This window comes from Musa acuminata, chromosome BXJ2-10 (genome assembly GCF_036884655.1).
Source record: "Musa acuminata AAA Group cultivar baxijiao chromosome BXJ2-10, Cavendish_Baxijiao_AAA, whole genome shotgun sequence".
In the NCBI taxonomy this organism is placed as follows: domain Eukaryota; kingdom Viridiplantae; phylum Streptophyta; class Magnoliopsida; order Zingiberales; family Musaceae; genus Musa; species Musa acuminata.
The window spans coordinates 27954525-27972935 of record NC_088347.1 but is presented as its reverse complement, the minus strand read 5'-3'; the positions used below and the strand labels follow the sequence as shown (position 1 = coordinate 27972935).

General features: G+C 38.2%; 2 protein-coding genes across 8 annotated transcripts; one reads left to right on the top strand and one right to left on the bottom strand.

Moving 5' to 3' along the window:
• Positions 1 to 330: 330 nt before the first annotated feature.
• On the top strand, positions 331 to 8975 carry LOC103968357 (uncharacterized protein At5g03900, chloroplastic). Its single transcript, XM_009381531.3, has 13 exons — positions 331 to 797; positions 1807 to 1914; positions 2018 to 2121; positions 2297 to 2383; positions 2551 to 2620; positions 2718 to 2783; positions 3218 to 3307; positions 3726 to 3791; positions 5353 to 5495; positions 5996 to 6082; positions 6167 to 6230; positions 7534 to 7677; positions 8494 to 8975. Exons 1-13 carry the CDS (start codon positions 372 to 374, stop codon positions 8629 to 8631), a joined length of 1593 nt encoding a protein of 530 aa, XP_009379806.2. The 5' UTR covers positions 331 to 371; the 3' UTR covers positions 8632 to 8975.
• A 201-nt stretch (positions 8976 to 9176) lies between these two features.
• Positions 9177 to 15392, bottom strand: LOC135624910 (glucan endo-1,3-beta-glucosidase 14-like). 7 transcript variants are annotated; one of them, XM_065129000.1, is made up of 10 exons: positions 15256 to 15387; positions 14172 to 14215; positions 12989 to 13183; positions 12814 to 12885; positions 12322 to 12679; positions 12091 to 12228; positions 11274 to 11940; positions 9686 to 10725; positions 9467 to 9615; positions 9177 to 9372 (listed from the first exon to the last, which is right to left on the bottom strand). In XM_065129000.1, the coding sequence occupies exons 7-9, from the start codon at positions 11587 to 11589 to the stop codon at positions 9550 to 9552; spliced, it is 1422 nt and encodes a 473-aa protein (XP_064985072.1). In that variant the 5' UTR covers positions 11590 to 11940; positions 12091 to 12228; positions 12322 to 12679; positions 12814 to 12885; positions 12989 to 13183; positions 14172 to 14215; positions 15256 to 15387; the 3' UTR covers positions 9177 to 9372; positions 9467 to 9549. The 7 variants fall into 7 exon arrangements, with proteins under 7 accessions (XP_064985072.1, XP_064985069.1, XP_064985067.1 ...); XM_065128997.1 differs by having other exon boundaries at positions 12048 to 12228; positions 12814 to 13183; XM_065128995.1 differs by having other exon boundaries at positions 12814 to 13183.
• Between the last annotated feature and the right edge of the window lie 3019 nt (positions 15393 to 18411).

Here is an 18411-nt window from a genome sequence, read left to right as displayed (position 1 = left end):
AGATATTATTCTTATCTTTTATCTCGATAAATAAGGATATAATGATAATGATAAATAAAGAATAGAAATGGTCTTAATAAAGTGGAGCTGATGATCATAGGACATGATAAAAAATAATTTTATAATAAAAAAAATAAGAAATGCTTTTTAAAGAATTACATGAGAAAAAGTAAAAATTTAAAGAGTAATTTTTGGGAATGTATATATATCTTTATTTTTTTTGTTATATGTATTTACCCCATATTTTTCCCCATATACGTACGTACACGATAACAGAAAGCGTTTTCTTTTTCGTTTTATGAGATTAAAACAAAAAGAAGAAATGGCAGATTTTTATTTGAGGACCAAACCCGAGCCCTAATCGCTGACCCATGGCTTCCTTCTCCATCTCCCCTTCCTCGTCCTCATCCTTCACCTCGAGATCTCGCTGCCTCTGCTCCAAGCCCCGCCCCTGCAAGCCCTTCCTCCTCCTCCTCGCCTCCCCCTACCGTACCGCTCTCTCTTCTTCCTTCCCCTCCTCGGTGCGTGTCCGCATCGCCCTCAGATGCCCGAGCCTAAGGGTTCCTCCGTCTTCGTCCATCCGCGCCAGCGTGCAGGTTCCGGCGGGAATCCGGCCGGGGAGCGGGGTGGAGACGGACAAGCTGTCCTCCGATGTGCGCGACCGCGCCATGGAGGCCCTGGATTATTACGGTGGGAGGGTCACGATTGGAGATGTGGCGAGCAAGACTGGGCTTAAGCTGAACGAAGCTGAGAGAGCTCTGCAGGCACTCGCTGCGGATACTGGTGGATTCTTGGAGGTGACGACACTTTCCTTCCTCGTCACAAATTGTGTCGGTTTCGTCTTGGATTAGTTCAGTTCAACATTTTTTCTACCCATAGCTCTTTTTCTATCAAGGTTTTGAATATTATACCTCTTTTCTCAAACTCTTACTAAAATTTCGGGTGGTTGGTACTTAAGCTAATAACCAGTAATTTTCTCTTTCTTTCATTTCTTTGTTTAGAGTTTAGTTCGAAAATGAAAATACGTTGAGGTTATGATTTTGAGTGTCAAACTCTGTGGCCTAGTATAGACTCAATTCATGGAATATATAAAAATAAATATCAATTGTAATGATGATGATAGATGAACTTCTATAGTGGAACGATGGCTTATTATTTGACATTGGAAACTATATCTAGCACCTTTAGTAATTGAGGGGTTCAAATAGCTGCTACAGAAGCTGGGAGCAGGATGAGGAAGGAATTACTGCTGTATATTGCATAAGTGGACAACTGACTACCAAGACTATGATGGAGGTCGATCAGTACTGGGGACCTAATGTCTAATGCTAATATAAATTGCAGAAGGATAAAATAATAAAAAAGTTAATTACAGGAAATTGAGAACAAATGGAAATTATCCACATTTCTGTGTTTCCAAATCTAAGGTCTTTACATGTCAAACTCATTTCTTAGTTTCTGTAATTTTAAATGCTCAGGGGTAATATGTGAAGAGCCTGATGACCTTAGACACCTGTTTTCAAATGGAGGAGCAATATAATGATCTACTAGCTGATTGCATGCTTTGTTATTAGGGATACTATTGTAAATTTACCAATGAGAATAAGATGGTATGTTGCAGAGTGGACGAGAACTAAGCTTACCTATCTTGTTTTATTCTCTTCTCGTCTTACTTCAGGCTAAAACACCAATAAAGGGATTTCATGCTCATATAGAAGAATGACTATTGTATATAGCTCTGTCATCTAATTTGTTTAAGTTGTTAAACTTATCATTGAATTAATTATTTTGAGATACTGTTTGTAGGTTTCAGATGAAGGTGATGTTCTTTATGCTTTCCCAAAGGATTATCGCTCAAATCTTGCTGCAAAATCTTTTAGGATGAAAGTTGAACCTTTTATAAACAAAATGAAGGTATTGCAAGGGAAATGTACATTGTTCTCAACTTTTTCTTGATTAACAAATCTCTAGAGTTGTTTTCAGCTAGTACATTTAAACAGTTCAATGTTGCTTGCAGGCAGCAGTAGCATATCTAATCAGAGTTTCCTTTGGCACTGCACTTATTGCCTCGATAGTCCTTGTATATACAACAATCATTGTGCTTATTTCTTCTAGTCGGAGGTTTTGTGCTCTATCATTATTCAATATAGTATTTTTTTAGAAATCCTTTTTAGACTTTTATACATGTTGCTACCAACTGGTTGATAGCTTGGTTTGTCTGGATTAATTCTTTTATGATGATTTTTCTCTCCTTTGTTTCCCTTGATAAAACCTCTAACATCCTCATTGGTTACAGTGACACCGAAGACAATCGTGGTAGACGAGGAGGAAGATCATATGGCTCTGACTTCACTGTTATGTTTCATCCGACTGATTTGTTCTGGTAATTTCTTGATATCCAACAGAAAATTGAACTGTTCTCTCAAATGAATGAATGTATTTCAGAAACATGTTCACCAGAAACAAGATCTTTCTACTTGGATACACATGCAGATGCATGTATTTAGTTCTTACTGTAGTCTCTAATATGTATGAGGGTATGATGTGCAGGTACTGGGATATAAATTACTACCGGAGGCGGCAGATGAAGAAAGATGGTGGAATGAACTTTGTTGAATCTGTAATAAGAAAGGGTTGATTGATTTGTTCATGCCCTGAGCATCTCCAAGTTGTTTGTCTGTTACAGGTTCTGTACATAATCTTATTTATTTTTGTAGGTTTTCTCATTTGTATTTGGTGATGGGGATCCAAATCAAGGACTTGAAGAAAAGAGGTGGAAGCTGGTAATTTTATTACACTTACTGTTTCCATCTGTGTCATGAGCTTACCCTCTACATACATTTTTATTCTTTTGACTAGTGTTTGATCTAACCAAGTTAGCACAGATTTATGACATAAACAAGTACATGATGAATCTAACAAGCAGGATAATTCTCAGTTCCTTAAAAATCTAGGCTGCAAGTTGTCTGAGAAGTAAAATATTTTTAAATATTTGCTTAGCATCCATCTGGAATAGTCTGAAAAAATTGCCCTGGTCCGGTTTTTCTTTATGTATTAGTAGATGATGTCTTCCGTGAGACACTTTTTTATTTGAAAAGTAGAATAATTTACCTGGAATATTCTAGTTTATGATGACAATTGTTTGTGTTTTATGCTTTTTGGTCTGCTGATCTAATAATCAAAGAGGCTGTTTAACATAATCTCTGTTATTGGCCAGATAGGACAATATATTTCCTCAAATGGTGGTGTTGTTGCAGCAGAAGAACTCGCTCCATATCTTGATGTACCACCTATTGAAGAAACACAGGTATTCTTTTTAGGTTATATAGTTTTTTCTCTTTGCAAAGGAGAATAAGGTGTTAGAAACCTAAGGTTGGTCATGCTGTAACTTATTGTGTATATGAATATGATAATAGTTGTTCTTGGGTGATCTTTCGATAAAAAAGCAAGAATATTTGCAATTACCTAGTCATGATTTTATCGTTACCAATTTGGACTGGAATCCTGGAATATTTTAACAGGTTGTATGCTCTTTACTTCTGTTACGCACATGTACATTTATATCAATTTATTTTTTTATTTTCATTGTATAGTTGCTTATTAGATATTTATATGATAAGCAATCATCTCTGAGGATTTTGTGTTGTGTTTGTGATCAACTGAACCATTGTGGTGTGGGTGCTTTCATGCCAATTAATTGTTTCTTAATCACTTGTGAATGACAGGATGATGAATCATTTGTCCTACCTGTACTCTTGCGGTTTCAGGGGTATCCAGAAGTGGATGACCAGGTCTTTGATCTTGCATTTCTTTTTCATTGTTATATAGTTATAAGATGCCCCTGAAATTTTTAGTTGATTTAATGAAACAGGTAAATATAATGATCAAACTATGCAAATGGTTCTCTTCTGGTCGTTAGTTTCTTGATTATACTTGCACAGTGCCTGGCCTACATATTGTTAGTGCAGAAGATGTTCTTTTTTGAAACTCGGGGAGGTGGTTCCGTGAAACTTTGGTGCTGATAAAAGAAAATAGTAATCTTTGCAATCGAACTTTTTTTAAAAAAAAATTCTCAAATTTTCAGATCAAATGCATCCAATTGAATGGCTTTAGATATTGTTTCTTGTAAGAAATAATTATTAGGTTTATTGAAGCGCTAAGCCTGTTCATCTTTGCTAGTTGGGCGAGGTAAGTGAGCCATCTGAATTGAGCTTAAGCTACTTTAGAGGGCTTCCATCTAATATAACATATCAAAATAGCAAATGACCCATGGGAGAACAAACAAATTATTTGGTGAGAACATTAATCTAAATATTTGGTGAGAACGTTAATCAACAGCGACATTCCATAAATTGGAAAGAATATTGGCAAACGTTGTGGAAAGTGCATATATGCACTATCGTAAGAGTTAAGTAACCCCTCACATGTTGCCTTGTTTTACTACCAAGTTCCAATGCCACAAGCTTATCCTCATTGCCTCACTAGTAGCCCGGTCATGGATCGGGCACCTTTCTCCTCCTCGAAGTGTAGCCAATCTGCTTAATTGGAACAAAATGATTAACGTGTAGAAAAGAAAGATCGAAAATTTCATATAGCTAAAAGAGGTGAAATGATTAATGTTAGTGGTACAATGTGAGGTAGAGGAAGACCTAAAAAGATTTTAATAAGAACTACAAATAAAGATTTAAGCACTCTGGATTTAATTAAACATATGATTTTTTACGGAACTCAATGACGACAAAAGATCCATGTAGCTAATCCCAAATAGTCGGGGCATACGAATTTGTTGTTGTTGTGTAGAAAAGAAAGAATGTGATGGAAAATCCACAAGAGATATTAGAGATTTTAGTTCTCTTGGTGTAGTGAAGGAGAAGAAGAGCTGAAGTAGATCTCTCCTACAGGGAAAAGATTTCTCATTTGCAAGAGGGAGGGTGATCAGGAAAGATTTTCTCACGCACTTCAGATATAGGAGAAAACTCTCCCTTTATTAAGAGAGAGTGGAGAAAACATTGGGAGCAAGCTATCCCTACCACTCATGAATCTCTCAATCTGCAGTTACCCAAAAGAATAAAGCACACATGACAAAGCACCAAGGCGAGATTTTTAAAGGTTTTAAAGTTCATAAACTTTTAAATAAAAAAGAGGTCTAAAGACAATACTGCTGTTTTTTAAGAATCTTGGTTTTGATAATCACAGGCAACTTGGAATATTTGTAATAGTGTAATACAAGATATATGTATTGTTAGGAGAATCATCATATCTTGCTTTGGTTGTTTGAATGAGAAGAATAATACAAAGTTGTTACTTGTTTTTGGAGTCTATTCTTCACTAATATGTATACTGCTTGAGCAGGGCAACATACTTTATCGGTTTCCATCATTGCAACGAACTGCTTCATCTCAAAGAGCTGGTAAAAAGGAGTATGTTGGCAAAAGGTGGACTGAGTGGGTTAATGGTGTTGAGAAATATTTTGAGGAGAAGAAGTGGCTATTCAGGTCTGCATTCTTATGTAAAATTGCAATAGGTTTTCATTGCAGTTATGGCATCAATACCAAGTTGTATTCCATGTCTTTAAGTTGATTGCTTGGTTTCTATGCCTCTATATCTTATGATGTCTTTTAATTCATTAAATATTGATATTATGCATGCCAAACTGTTTTCATGGGAACATGGATTCAATGCTCACATAGGTGCATGTGCCAGGTATACCGGTGAAATTAGGAAATTATAGCATTTTTCATTCTTGGTCTTGTTATGCATTCTCTGCTACAAAACAATTGCCAAACAACTTTGATTCCCGTGGTTAAATTGACATTAATTTTTAAAATTACTCCTCGAATCTTGCTTTCAGTTCTTAACTTCTTTTTAGCTATTTGCTTACAGTTAATTATACCTGGACCTTTTCAACATGGGTATAAGAATAATCTGTCCTTCAGCATGGCTTTTCACTTAGCAAGATTGTATTTTCTTATAAGGTTAGTCTTTGTTTTTGCAGTAAAACAGGGGCTTCAGAGAAAGCAATGGTTATAGGTTTGGGAGCACTTAATTTTTTTGGAATCATTGTCCTTGGCAGCATGCTAAAGTACCAAATCTTATCCTTTTATTGATTTGTTCTTTCATTATCACATGTATTTACTTAATTGACACTTCATTTCTGTATTTGAAGGGAAATATCTGTTGCGCCTGGTGGACTGGTTTCTTTTGTTTCCCAGTTATTTCCTCTACTACAGGTCCCCCTTGTTTTCTGAACTGATAAATCTTTATCTCGTTAACTTGCTTTAAGTTTTGCATTCATGCTATAAACTTATATGTGTAGAGGATTTATTAGTCATAAACAGGGTTCCAAATGCTGGTCCAACACCAGTTTTGACAACCTGTAGAGCTGGTGCGATAAAAAGATACTAAGTGGTACACCAAGTTGCACTGTCAGGTTTCTCAGGTTTTCCTGAAAAAGAAATAATAAAAGAAAAAGAGCAGTATACCAAATGATATGGTCTGTTACTTGTGATTTGTCAGAGTTGTAAAAAATGGATGGACCAGTATTTAAAAGAAATGGTCATATGAGTGTGACATTGGATCTATATGCTCCAGGTTCTGGTGGAAAATTAGTGTTTATATTGTAAGCACCACATGAAGCAGTGGTTTATTTTTGTTACAATTATCAACTTTTTTTCCCAGTTACAATTATCTAACTTATTGGATTTATCAGTTTATTACTGGTCTTTCACAATTCACAGTTACCATGCAATCAGTAGGTGTTTTGAATCACTGGTTCTTTGTTCTAATTCATTGAATCTGGTGTTTCAGACTTGTGAGTTCATCTCATGAGCTTGGAAAAAAAAAATAGTAATTATAAAAAAGCAAATTGACTATTGACCGTGACATCTGATAACTGGTCAGATCAGGTCAACCGGTTGACAGTGGGTTTAATAAAAGAAAATAAATATATATTATATAAGAAAACAAATTATAAGAAAATTAATAACGATATAGAAACTCATGATATCTCAAGCATTAAGACTATATAACAATTAATATCTTATGAAAAATCAAATTAAATCATAAGACCATCCTTAAGTGTTAAAGTTGAATCAATTAAAATGGAGAGCACATTTTCTGAACAAACCAATATGAATACTCGGCTTTTTACTGCTGTGATAGAGTTAAAGATGAAACAGAAGATGTCTACTGTTAAACAATCAAATGTGAATTAAAATAACAATTGACTTTGTGTTTCTCTATAACTTACAATTAAAATCAGATAAGCAATTTAAAATCCAGTGAAATTAAATAGATTTAGATCGATGTGATGGAGTCACCGCATAGCTACTGTTAAGTGTTAAACAATTACAAATGTCATAGTTATTTGATCATTTCTAGTTTGGTATTAAATCATCTTGAAATTTTCATTTGATACAGCTGTCTTTGCCTGGTAGCATTCATTTATCTTGAACTTCACTTGTCATGTCATATTTGTAATAATATCTTGTCTCTGCATTATTTCACTTGCTGATGTAGGATATTTCTTTGCAGATATATGCTTCATCTTTTTTCGCAATACCTTTATTTAGATGGTTCCTGCTGCTGAAGACTAACAAAAATATTGAGAAGAGGAACGGAGCCAGGAAACAGCGAGCTCAGATACTTGATTTGCCAGATCCATCTTTAAGAAGAAAGGTAATAATAAATTAGAGATTCTTCTTTCAAATTTCATTTGTGGATAGTTTACTCACATGCACCTTCTTTCCTTCTGGATTCAGCAACCTTTGTAAGTGTCTTTCATGATTGTGTAAAAATGGCAGTCTGAACTCTTGAGTGACCAATTTGATTATTCTCCTTTCTCAAGCCTATGAGACATTCAGGTCCTTTGATAGTTGAATCTTAAGTAATAGAAGTACAAGATAATCAAACCAATTATTTCCTTTCTTATGATGTTATAGGAAAGCAGGGGGGAGTGGGAGGGAAGAAAGGAATTTGATTTGAACTTTTTCTAGCAATTGCTTTTATCAAATTGGCAGTATTCACCCAATGCATTGTAATTTATTGAGTTGTTGAGTGAGGTGGTGATGTCAGTCCGCTGCTGCTAGGGAGGAGGCCATACTTTTTTTTCGTTTTATTTTTGTGTGTTTCTTCTAAAGGGACCATGATTTCCCATAGTGGACTAGTGGATCCCAATCAAGATTGACTTATGAGAATAGGATTGGGTATTTTTTGGAATCTTGTTATATTAAAATTTGATAAGAATACCCCACATGAGTAATAGTGCTCTCTATGGCACCAGTTACTACAGCAAGATATGCTAGTTTCTGCTTCTCGTGTCCATCTTAGGACAGCCTGTGGACTGCTTTAGTAATAATAGTGGATGAAGCTTTTGGTAATAATTGAGCAACCTTTTGTGGCTCTTTTAAAGCTTATGTTAAATTATGCTACATTTGTCATATATGTATATGCTCATGTTTCAACCTTTGTAACATATCTTGCTTAAATGTTCAGTTGCTGAATGCTCGAGATATGGCACGGCAAACGGTAATAAGTTCGGACAGGATAGTCTATACTACCGAGAAGGATTTCTTGGACCAAGATTATGAGACTAGAGATTGGGACGAGAGATTTAGAGAACTTGAAAAATGAGACTGACGAAGCAAGAGATTGTTCCAGCGTGATTCTGTATATTGCAGCATGTTCTTGTTGCTGTTCTTTCTCCACCTAGGAAGACTGCAATTACTCTCGGCATTGCCAGTTAAATTAATTGTCAACATGAAATTGAAGCTTATCCTGCAACAGGCCTTCCCTCTGTTTCTATCATTCCAGTGGGGATGGCTTTTAATTTGGAAATTTGTTCATAGCGTTACATTGTATGTTGCAACTTCCAATTGATGCTGCATCACTTTCTTTTACCGCAAAATACATTTGTATATATTGTTAATCATATGCTAAAGCAATATTTATATCCAAAAGCTTATAATTTGTTGTCATCTTAGATTTAAGATGAGATGTGCATGGATATGCCAAAATGTGAGCTCAATATTTATACTCAGGCTATTACTTCGGCTGGGCATCATGTGTATATACTCATGTAATGTTTTCTTCACCGCCATCCATGTCGATCTCTGCATTCTTATGAACGAAGAAACTTACAGGAATTTGGTTACTTTTGACCACAGGCACCATACAAGTAAACAATCATCAATCAGTTTGATCACAGGTTAGTATTCTTACATAACTTTTCGCTAAATGTTTTTTTCTTACAGATCAAATGGGCAGCTAATTTTACGTGATGTTCTCTCTTTTTTATTGCCAACAAAGAATGTTCGGTGGTGTTTTCTTCCATCCCGGACCCACCGAACCTGCACAAAGAAGGATCTGCCAAACCTGTACAAACAATGCCAGCTCGAAGTGTAAGATCGAATCTGAAAGTGAAACCAAATCAAGAACCAAGTGCTTTGATGATCTCAGCCCACATTACCTGAAACCATCAGCTCCCCCCGGGTGGCAATCTCCTCGGCCATTACCGCCCCATCCACTTCGGCCCGCCGCTTACAGAAGCAGCTACTTCCAGGCCAAGATCAAAGCTGCCACCGCGAACACGAAAGCTCTCAAACCAGCCATCATCATCTGCAGGAGAGGGAATGCTTACATCAAAAGTCATGATCTTACATGGAATCAGAGGACACGGATCACTCACCGCCGACCTCGAAGACGACGACGACGACGACATGGGTGGAAGATACCCATGCAGACCAACATTATAAACAGGAGTGCCATCAGGATAAAACAACCCATAGTTCCTCTCCGAGGTCGGCCCAGGCTTCAAATCCTCGTTGAACAGGGCAAACACATATATATCCACAGGCACCGTCGGCTTCAGAGGAGTGCCCTCGCTCATCCCTATCCTCTGCAGCAGATTACCATTGTATCTTGCAGCATTCTCCGGTGTCGCTCCCACCTCATCACTGTCACCTCTCGATGGCCACCCCGTCTCAGAAATCCTGACCTCGATGTCGGCGTGCCCCCACGTCCTGATGGCAGAGTAAACCGCGTCGATCTGAGCGTACAGCATGTTGTCATAGTTCAGATTGGTGTTGGGATCCACGACTCCCGTGTTCGGCTCGAAGAGGACGTAGTCCAGCGAGACTGCATTAGGGTTCGCCTTGTAGGCGAAGTAAGGGTAGGCGTTGATGAGAAAGGGCGACTTGGTGACGGAGTGGAAGTTGAGGATGGGCTGGATGAAGACGGCGAGATCCTGGCGGAAGGAGCCGGCGGAGGGAGGGTAGGAGTTCCCCAACATGTCCAAGGAGTGGGCGCTGGTGACGTTCACCTTCGTCTCCAGGCTGAGCGAGACCAGTCCCTGGTGAACCGATTCCATGGCGGGGAGGAGGTCGGCCATCAGAGTGGTGTCGTTGCCTTTGAACACCTCGTTGCCAACGGCGATGCAGGTGATCTTGGTGTAGGGGAGGTAGGGCAGGACGTGCTGCTCCAGCCATCCCAGGGCGGCCGCGGGGTCCGTCATCGCCGACACGTTCTCGTTGCCGATCCCGATCACGAACTCGACGTCGGTGTTGAGGAAGGCGCTGAGCACGTTCTGGTCCGCGTCGTACAGTTTCACTCGGCTGATGTTGAGGGAGCGGAGGAGGCTCGCGACTCGACCGGGGGACGGCAGGTCGTTCGCGATCTGCCCGTAGTTGATGCCCACCGCCATGCTCAGAACTACTCGGATGACTTGACCTGTAAAGACGAAGAAGAAGCCAACAACTGCTAATTATCTCATGTGTTAAATTATATTTTAGTACTAGATTCGATCTGCAACGAATACCCGATTAACTACCGAGGGAAGAGCTAAAAATAGGACGCATATAACACCCATATCCAACTGAATCCCGTTGTTTGGATCTACAGAGAGGCCACCGAGCATTTGGTGTAAGTACTAAAAGCGACTTTGCCAACCTGGTCCACACAAGCCTACACTCGCCGGCACACACGAAGCCATGTGGTTTTGTCTACTCCACCACTAAACTAATCTCCTTTAGCACCAAATCTAGCACCAAAAAAATGTGTCCTTTTTGCCTCTCTTTCATTTCAACAGGAATATGGGGTTGGAAACTAACTATGTGCAAGATCAAAGAATCAGAGAATTCTTCACGAAAAGTCATCTTCTCATCCTTATTGTTGCACCTCTTTTATCCAAGCCAAGACTAAAGGGATGTCACCAAATGCTCGCTGTAACGAATCTGAAAACATGAAAGAAGGGTAGAGAGGGTGGATCAAATACTAACCTGAGAAGAGGAGGAGGAGGAGGAGGAGGACGTGGAAGCAGGAGCTCGGCGACGCCATTACCGTCCTCGCCGTCGACTTGCTGTTGTTCCCTTGGATTCGAATATGTTGGACGGATCCGAAAACTCGATCGTTTTGCCAACTCCTCCTCGCCGCTGCTACTACCAGTCGCTGCTGCGCTCCACCACCCTCTCGCCATGCCCTCGACCGCTTAAAAGCATCTTGTGGGGACAGGGAAATGTGGCTCCTGTGGTCTGGGAATCCGAGAGCGACACGTATCATCCTTGGGCAATAGCGTGGTTCGGCGATTTCTCGCATTGATTCGGGGGCAAATTAGTCATTTAAGACCCACGTGAGGGGCCGCGTCACCGCAACGTGTCGGTGGCACAGCGTTGACGCGTCTCCACGTAGACACCGCGCGTACCGCTGCCGAGTGCACGCGTACGACCCGAAGTTCCTTCGAAGCTCCACGCTGAAGAACCCGGTCATTCCTTGGGACCCACAATGGTTGATCCAATCAGCTCGAGTTTCCGAAGTGGGTGAGGCCCCATGGGGGACAGGACCTGGCGCTCCAAATTTTCTTCTGACTTCCAGCACCAAAGTCTCACTGCATGGCCCACGATGATGTCTCTCGGGCCTTCTTTGGCCCCGCGTCCGGGTGCGCCACCACTGTCAACCCACAAAATGACGTATTAACACTAATAGAATGACTGCTGCCACTGTGTCGGCCAACATCGTTAATGTGGCTGGTAATAAGAAATTTGCTGAGCCTTTACGTGATATTTATGTTTAGGGGTTCTTTAGAGATAAGAAAGAGACCGACGTCAACACCACGAAGCTTTTCCACTTCGGGCCCTCGGTGGCCTTCGCTTCTCATCTTATTCCCCCATCCCTTTCCCGTCTTTGACTTTATGATGTCTTGTGGCTGCAATCTTTGCATCTCATCACGTAACAGTCCTGCATTTTATACCGCAAAGACCATATCAATAAAGGGAACAAATATGAAAATGAGAATAAAGCTGCACCAATTGGCTCTGAAGAACTATAAACCTGGGAAGTGCTATGGGATGAAGAGTCTTGTCTATACCGCAAGCACAACAGCTCATGTTTATCTCGGTTCACGACCCTTATCGTCTCCCTCTTTAAGATCGTAGGGATGTCGATCTTGCGTCACGTTAAACAACAGGAACAAAAAGCATGCAAGAGAACCACTGCGCTCACCTGGTCCCTTCTTTTCCCCCTATCATGCTTATTATAATCTTCCACCTGCGGCAGCTTTATTCCCAACTGTATCCGCTTGCTTGTACAAAGGGCTCCAATTATTGGATTCTGTGGTGCCTTCTTTCGGTGAATGTGATCAATATTCTTCAAGGATGAACATGCGACAGCTCGGTCATATTCCAAATGCCTGTGGAACCAACATGCATATACCATGACATAACTAGTTATTGCATCATATGAACATGTAGCATTCAACATTTCGCATCTAGCGCATTCTAAAGAGGAGAAATTAAATGGAAGAGGTTGATTCACAAAACTAACCATTCACTTTCCGCTGCAGATATGCTAAAGCACCATTGGCATATGCAGAGTGATCCGTGGAGCTCCATTTCCCTGTGTGTAAATGACAGTAGGAGGTCGGATATGAGATGCATGTCAGCACATGTCCCAGTCTGTGTTCCATCGAGGAAGGAACCATTGGACTGGTCAACGGAACCTGAGACCGTGAAGCCTGCACATGCAGAACGAGCTCCAAAATGGAAAGTGTCAGGGATCTCCAAGCCTTCCAGCTTCGGCAGAATCCAGGATATAACCATCATGTGGTGGGACGATCTTGAGCCCTTTTTCCCTCTGGTCCAATGTGGTTCACCTTGTAAACATCCACTGGAGATGGTTGAAGGAGTTTGATGACCTGTGTGTGAAAGATTTTGAGATGCTTTTCAAGCAACAGAAAGATGAAGACCTCATGATCACCCTAGCGGAGCTAAAATTCTTTCTAATGTTGCTTCCAGATGTGTAAATCTGTTATAGATTTGTACTTAGTACTGTTGCTATCGTCCTTGCGTAGGGCATGCAGCCTAAAAATGAAAGCATAATCATCATAGAACAACTGATCAAAGTTAAACAAGCAAAATACTACAGCTGAAGCATACCACAAGCAATTGATATTTAAACATCATTGCTTAATATTATAATTTTTATAAGCTAAAAGGGAAATTGGAATAACCTAGAAAAAGCACTGTGGATGCACAGTCACCATGGCATCACACACATCCAAAACTGTCAATCATTAGAAGCATTCCGGTGACATCATTCTTTCGATTGCTTTCCCAAAAGTGTGCTATGCTCTTACTCGACTATTGGCTTATGTATCTCATTTTACTGAAATATAACAATAAGCAGTAAAGATTTGTAGGTTCTTCCATCATTTTAGTTTTTATGGTCACCGCATGCAAGAAAAGGCCAAGCTTATATTAGTTACTAGTATTTGGTAGTAGTCAATCTTCAATTCACTTGGGTATCAGAAATAGTTTCGAGTTAAACTTAACATAAAAAATGATAGGTAGAAGTCACAATAGAAATGGGACCAACAAAAGTGGTAAAGGAGACAGAGAGTATGAAAATTATGAGATGACATTCTCTTTAGGCAATAATATCACTCCCAAATTAACATAAAAAAACATCTTCATAAGAATGTCCGAAAGAAAAAAATATATATGTAAAAATTATACAGCAGACCCATGTTTTGGGTCATCACAACCTTTTGAACTTCATCTGGAACCATGTTCTTATGAAAATTGCAATTGCAGCAGCAACATGTATAAGAAATCAGTTCCGGTCTTAAATATCCCAACAGTTAGGGTTGGCTACCTAGATTTTTTCCCATAATTTAACTTTACCTGTGCATTTTTATTGTTAAGTCTTTTACATTGCCAATCCCAACCTGAATAGAGAAGGAAGGTAGTGTTCAGCAGACAACCAAGATAAATTAGATCTTATGAACATAAACACTATATCAAAGTATGAGCAGCTAAAATTACTTTTAAGTCTATCAGTAAGGCAGAGGAGACAATATATTGAACGCTAATATCAAGGAAAGCACGACACAAACGGAAGACAGATAATAATGAATTTTAGTATGTGTGACCTACTTTCTTGTTAGAATTCCAACGAATTTTAGTATGAGGGAATCAGAGAAATGCTACTTAGTGTATACATTACCTTGTGTGCCCTTTTCAGTCCCTCTATTTCTTGCAATCAGATGCTATTCTAGGTGCAAAACCAATTAGAATTTTATCGCTGAAGGTATTGATGAAGAAAGTTCTTGAACACTAAGATCATAAAATGTAACAAGAGTTTTCTCAAATCATGGGATGTTACAAGTACCAAAATCAATGATATTGCTGCACCTGAGTTTCTAAATATTTGGAATTGTGATTTTTCTTTAGGGCCATTTCTCAAAAACAGTAAAAAGAACCATGAGTTCAAGTTTTCAATCAAATACTTGAGTGCAAAATTTGATGTAAAAGAAAATAAGACCACAAAATCTCATGATTTATGTTAAATCAGTAGTATTCTCGGTTGAATGGATCCAAAAGCAATGGGTGGTAATTACAATTAGCTTCAAGTCAATTAAGCATCCTTCCCGTATTAGAACCAAGCCAAACCTACTCAATTCATTCAAACGAAATAATACTGTTGACATCAGCGTTGACAGGCACACAATTCAGATGGCCAACCACTTTGAGGAAACATTTGGTAGATGAAACACCATACTCATAGAGGCCCATATCAAGTAGAAGAACAAGTACAAATGTTCTAGTCACTTTCTATCCAACCAAAGAGCACATGAAGGCAAAAGATAAATAGGATGATTTACAGCGATCAATCAGGGAGAACAATTCAATGACAGGGAAAAGACCATCCAATTTGCACATCAAGAAACTACAGGATCAAACGGAGACGAACGACGCGAGAGATTACCGAGCGATGGGAGTTGAGATCAGCTACATTCGTTGAAGGAATCGGAACTTTGGCTGATTTGGAGCGGCAGAGGTGATCATCGAAAGGGGAGGAAAGAGCGCCATTCATTGCCGCAGTGGACGCCGACGAAACGGCAGGTTTTAGGGCTCGGGCTGCGTTCTCAAATCCGACGATTATGGATTGGTGGCCACATAACTATTTGGGCTGTTAATGGGCCATGTTAGAATGGGCTAAGAGGACGATTCTTCCATTGTTATGAGTGCAGTTTTACCCGGCTATTAGAATTACTATATATTTCTTTTTTTTATTTTACCCATGAAATTATAAGATTGGAACTGAATGGTTCTTTATGTAAGTAATTTTGATCTTGTAATCGTTTTTTTATATATTTTGTACCAATTTAAAATTTTATTGTGTTGATTGGATCGACCCATCGAACAATAATAATAATAATAATAATAATAATAATAATAATAATAATAAACTAAATCACCAACCGATTTAATATTTATATTTATAAAAAAAATATTTAAGATTTTTTACAGAGTGTTTGGGTCTTTTTATTATAAGAATGCAAAGAACAACTGCATCATCCATTCAAAAATGCAAAATGTTCAATCCATATCATTCTCTTTCATAATATTTTAAAGTTTATTTTTTTTATTTTGTATTCCATAAAATAATGTTTTGACCAAATATTAAGAATCACAATAAGTGTGTTAGCTTGTATACACTTTATTTTTTAATTAAGAATAATACACTAACCATTTAGATGTATCAACAAATACTATATAGTAGTAGCTGCAATTACATGATCACAAGTAACTTCAACCAAAATACACACACAACTCAAACCAAATAGATAGATTTGGACAATGCTATTTAAAATTACATGGATCCAACCGCCCTGGAAATCATGACTCCACCCTGGAAAAGTTTTAGGGTTGATTCGGTTCAGCTGAATAGCATTTTACAAACAAGTTCTCATGCATCGCCACAAAACCTAAAAATCATTTGGATACTCATTGGAGCAAAACGAGACACAACAGTAGTTTAAAGCTCAAAAACACATTATCACTGAACTGAATACGACACGTTATTCAGAGACCAACATAAGATGTTTCTAGAAGCTGTAGAACATGACATAAGCTCCTAGACGATAATAAAATAGAATTGTGGCTCAACACATCATTCTGATTGCCTTTGACCCAGTACTGGAATATCCTCATATTTTTTCTGCAGTGGAAAAAAAAGGCACAATCAGCATTATTGTTTCTAGAATTAACACGCCAACTAATAATGTTATCAACCTGATTTTGATTTCCAAGTCAAAAGACAAAAAAAAAAGTGTTCCATGATCCACTACCAGACTAATATTTCACTCCACCAGGTTGTAGAGGACACTCTAGAACAGAGGTACCTGACTAATAGGCAAAAAGAAAAAAAAAATTCTATTAATGCACCTGAGGGCAATCCACCACTTCTTTGGAAGTTCCACCTCAGCTATGAGCTAATGTTATACGAAAAAATTGTATTGATTACCATATTTCTTCTCTTTATAATAAACTTACATTCCTATTGAAGAAGCAATCACAAAACTCAATAGAAACATAAAGCTAGGTTATCATTTCTAAGGTGGTTGTTGGCCTTGCGGCTGTTATAGTTACCTTTTGAATGACCAATTTATATCAAATCATAACTTGTGTAAGATTAGAGGTATATATACTAAGAGGAACAAACCTAATTGGAAGAACAAAACTACACAAGTTAAAGAGCAGAAAGTAGAAATTTTCAACTACTTGATGTCAAAGAATTTTACAAAATCACATGACTGCCTATCAACTTAATGTCAACCCTCTAAAAGGGTTGGCCTGTGCTTGGCAGAACAGGTACTTGCCTGAAATGATAATCGATTCGTTGGTGGGTCAAAAAGCCTATATTACTACATGCAATTATGCTCATGCTGACAATACAAAAGAGAAAAAGCCTTAAAACCTTTATTCCATATCAACCTATAGGAAAAGCTCCTAATAAGACAAAATGAATCATATTGATATACATTTTCAGGCCCAATTTTCTTTTTTTTTAAAGCATCATAGAAAAGCATGATTTTTTTTAAGGCAGTCTAAAAAAAGTACCAGATAAGCAAACAGCTTTAACATGATCCGCCGTATAATTTCATTGTTTGGCAGTTGATTAGCTCAATAAGAACCAACACAAAAATGCTTCATTACATGAAGGAAAACAAATGATCATTTTGTCATGTCTGTCCTAAACCTTTGCAATAAACTTTAGGATGTTTCTCAAAGTCAAGAATCAGAATATACTTAGCCCATCTCTAACCACCATATATGAAACAAGATCAACAACAATAAGCCACGATCCACTTGACAGATATTAAACTAGTATGCCCTTCTAAATTTGATTCTTCCTACATTATTGCACCATGCAATAGCACATAAAATTAGATTCTTCTATTTCCTCTAAATTTGATTTTTGAACATCTCCAGATTTAGTGACTTCTACATCCAGTGGTGTTACTTTCCTTAAGCCTCTTCAATAGTTTCTCAAATTCCTAGCAGATATTATAAGGTACTGAAGTTTTCCAATATAAACTGCAATCTAGAAATCCAAAATAGAACTCCTTGATTCAAATATATACAATTATTTTTCACTTCGAGATCATATTCTTTCCATCCAATAAGCACATTATCAGGTTTCTTAATCTATGTCTATCACATTATTCTCAAAATCTGTTATTTTTCTCATGCACCTCTCTGTCTCATTTCCACTTTATATTAAGATTATCCTGACTGAATAGTTCGTAAACTGAATATTGCACTCTTTCCAGAAATATCATCGTGATGTGAGTTATCTCAATGTTCAGTCACTACAATATACATATTCCCTATGACACTGTAATACCCATCTCAATCATTAGTCCCTCTAAACACATCAGCTTACATATGTACCAGAGATCATGTCTGATCATTGTACACAGAAAAGAAGTTTCATGTATCGAAATAGGTTTCACAATAATTAATACAACCACCGTTCCTCGCAATGCCAACTATTTGAATATCACGTATATAACTGTATAGGTAGAACACAATGGATAAACAACAACAAGAAAAGTAGTCACTCAAGATGCATGGT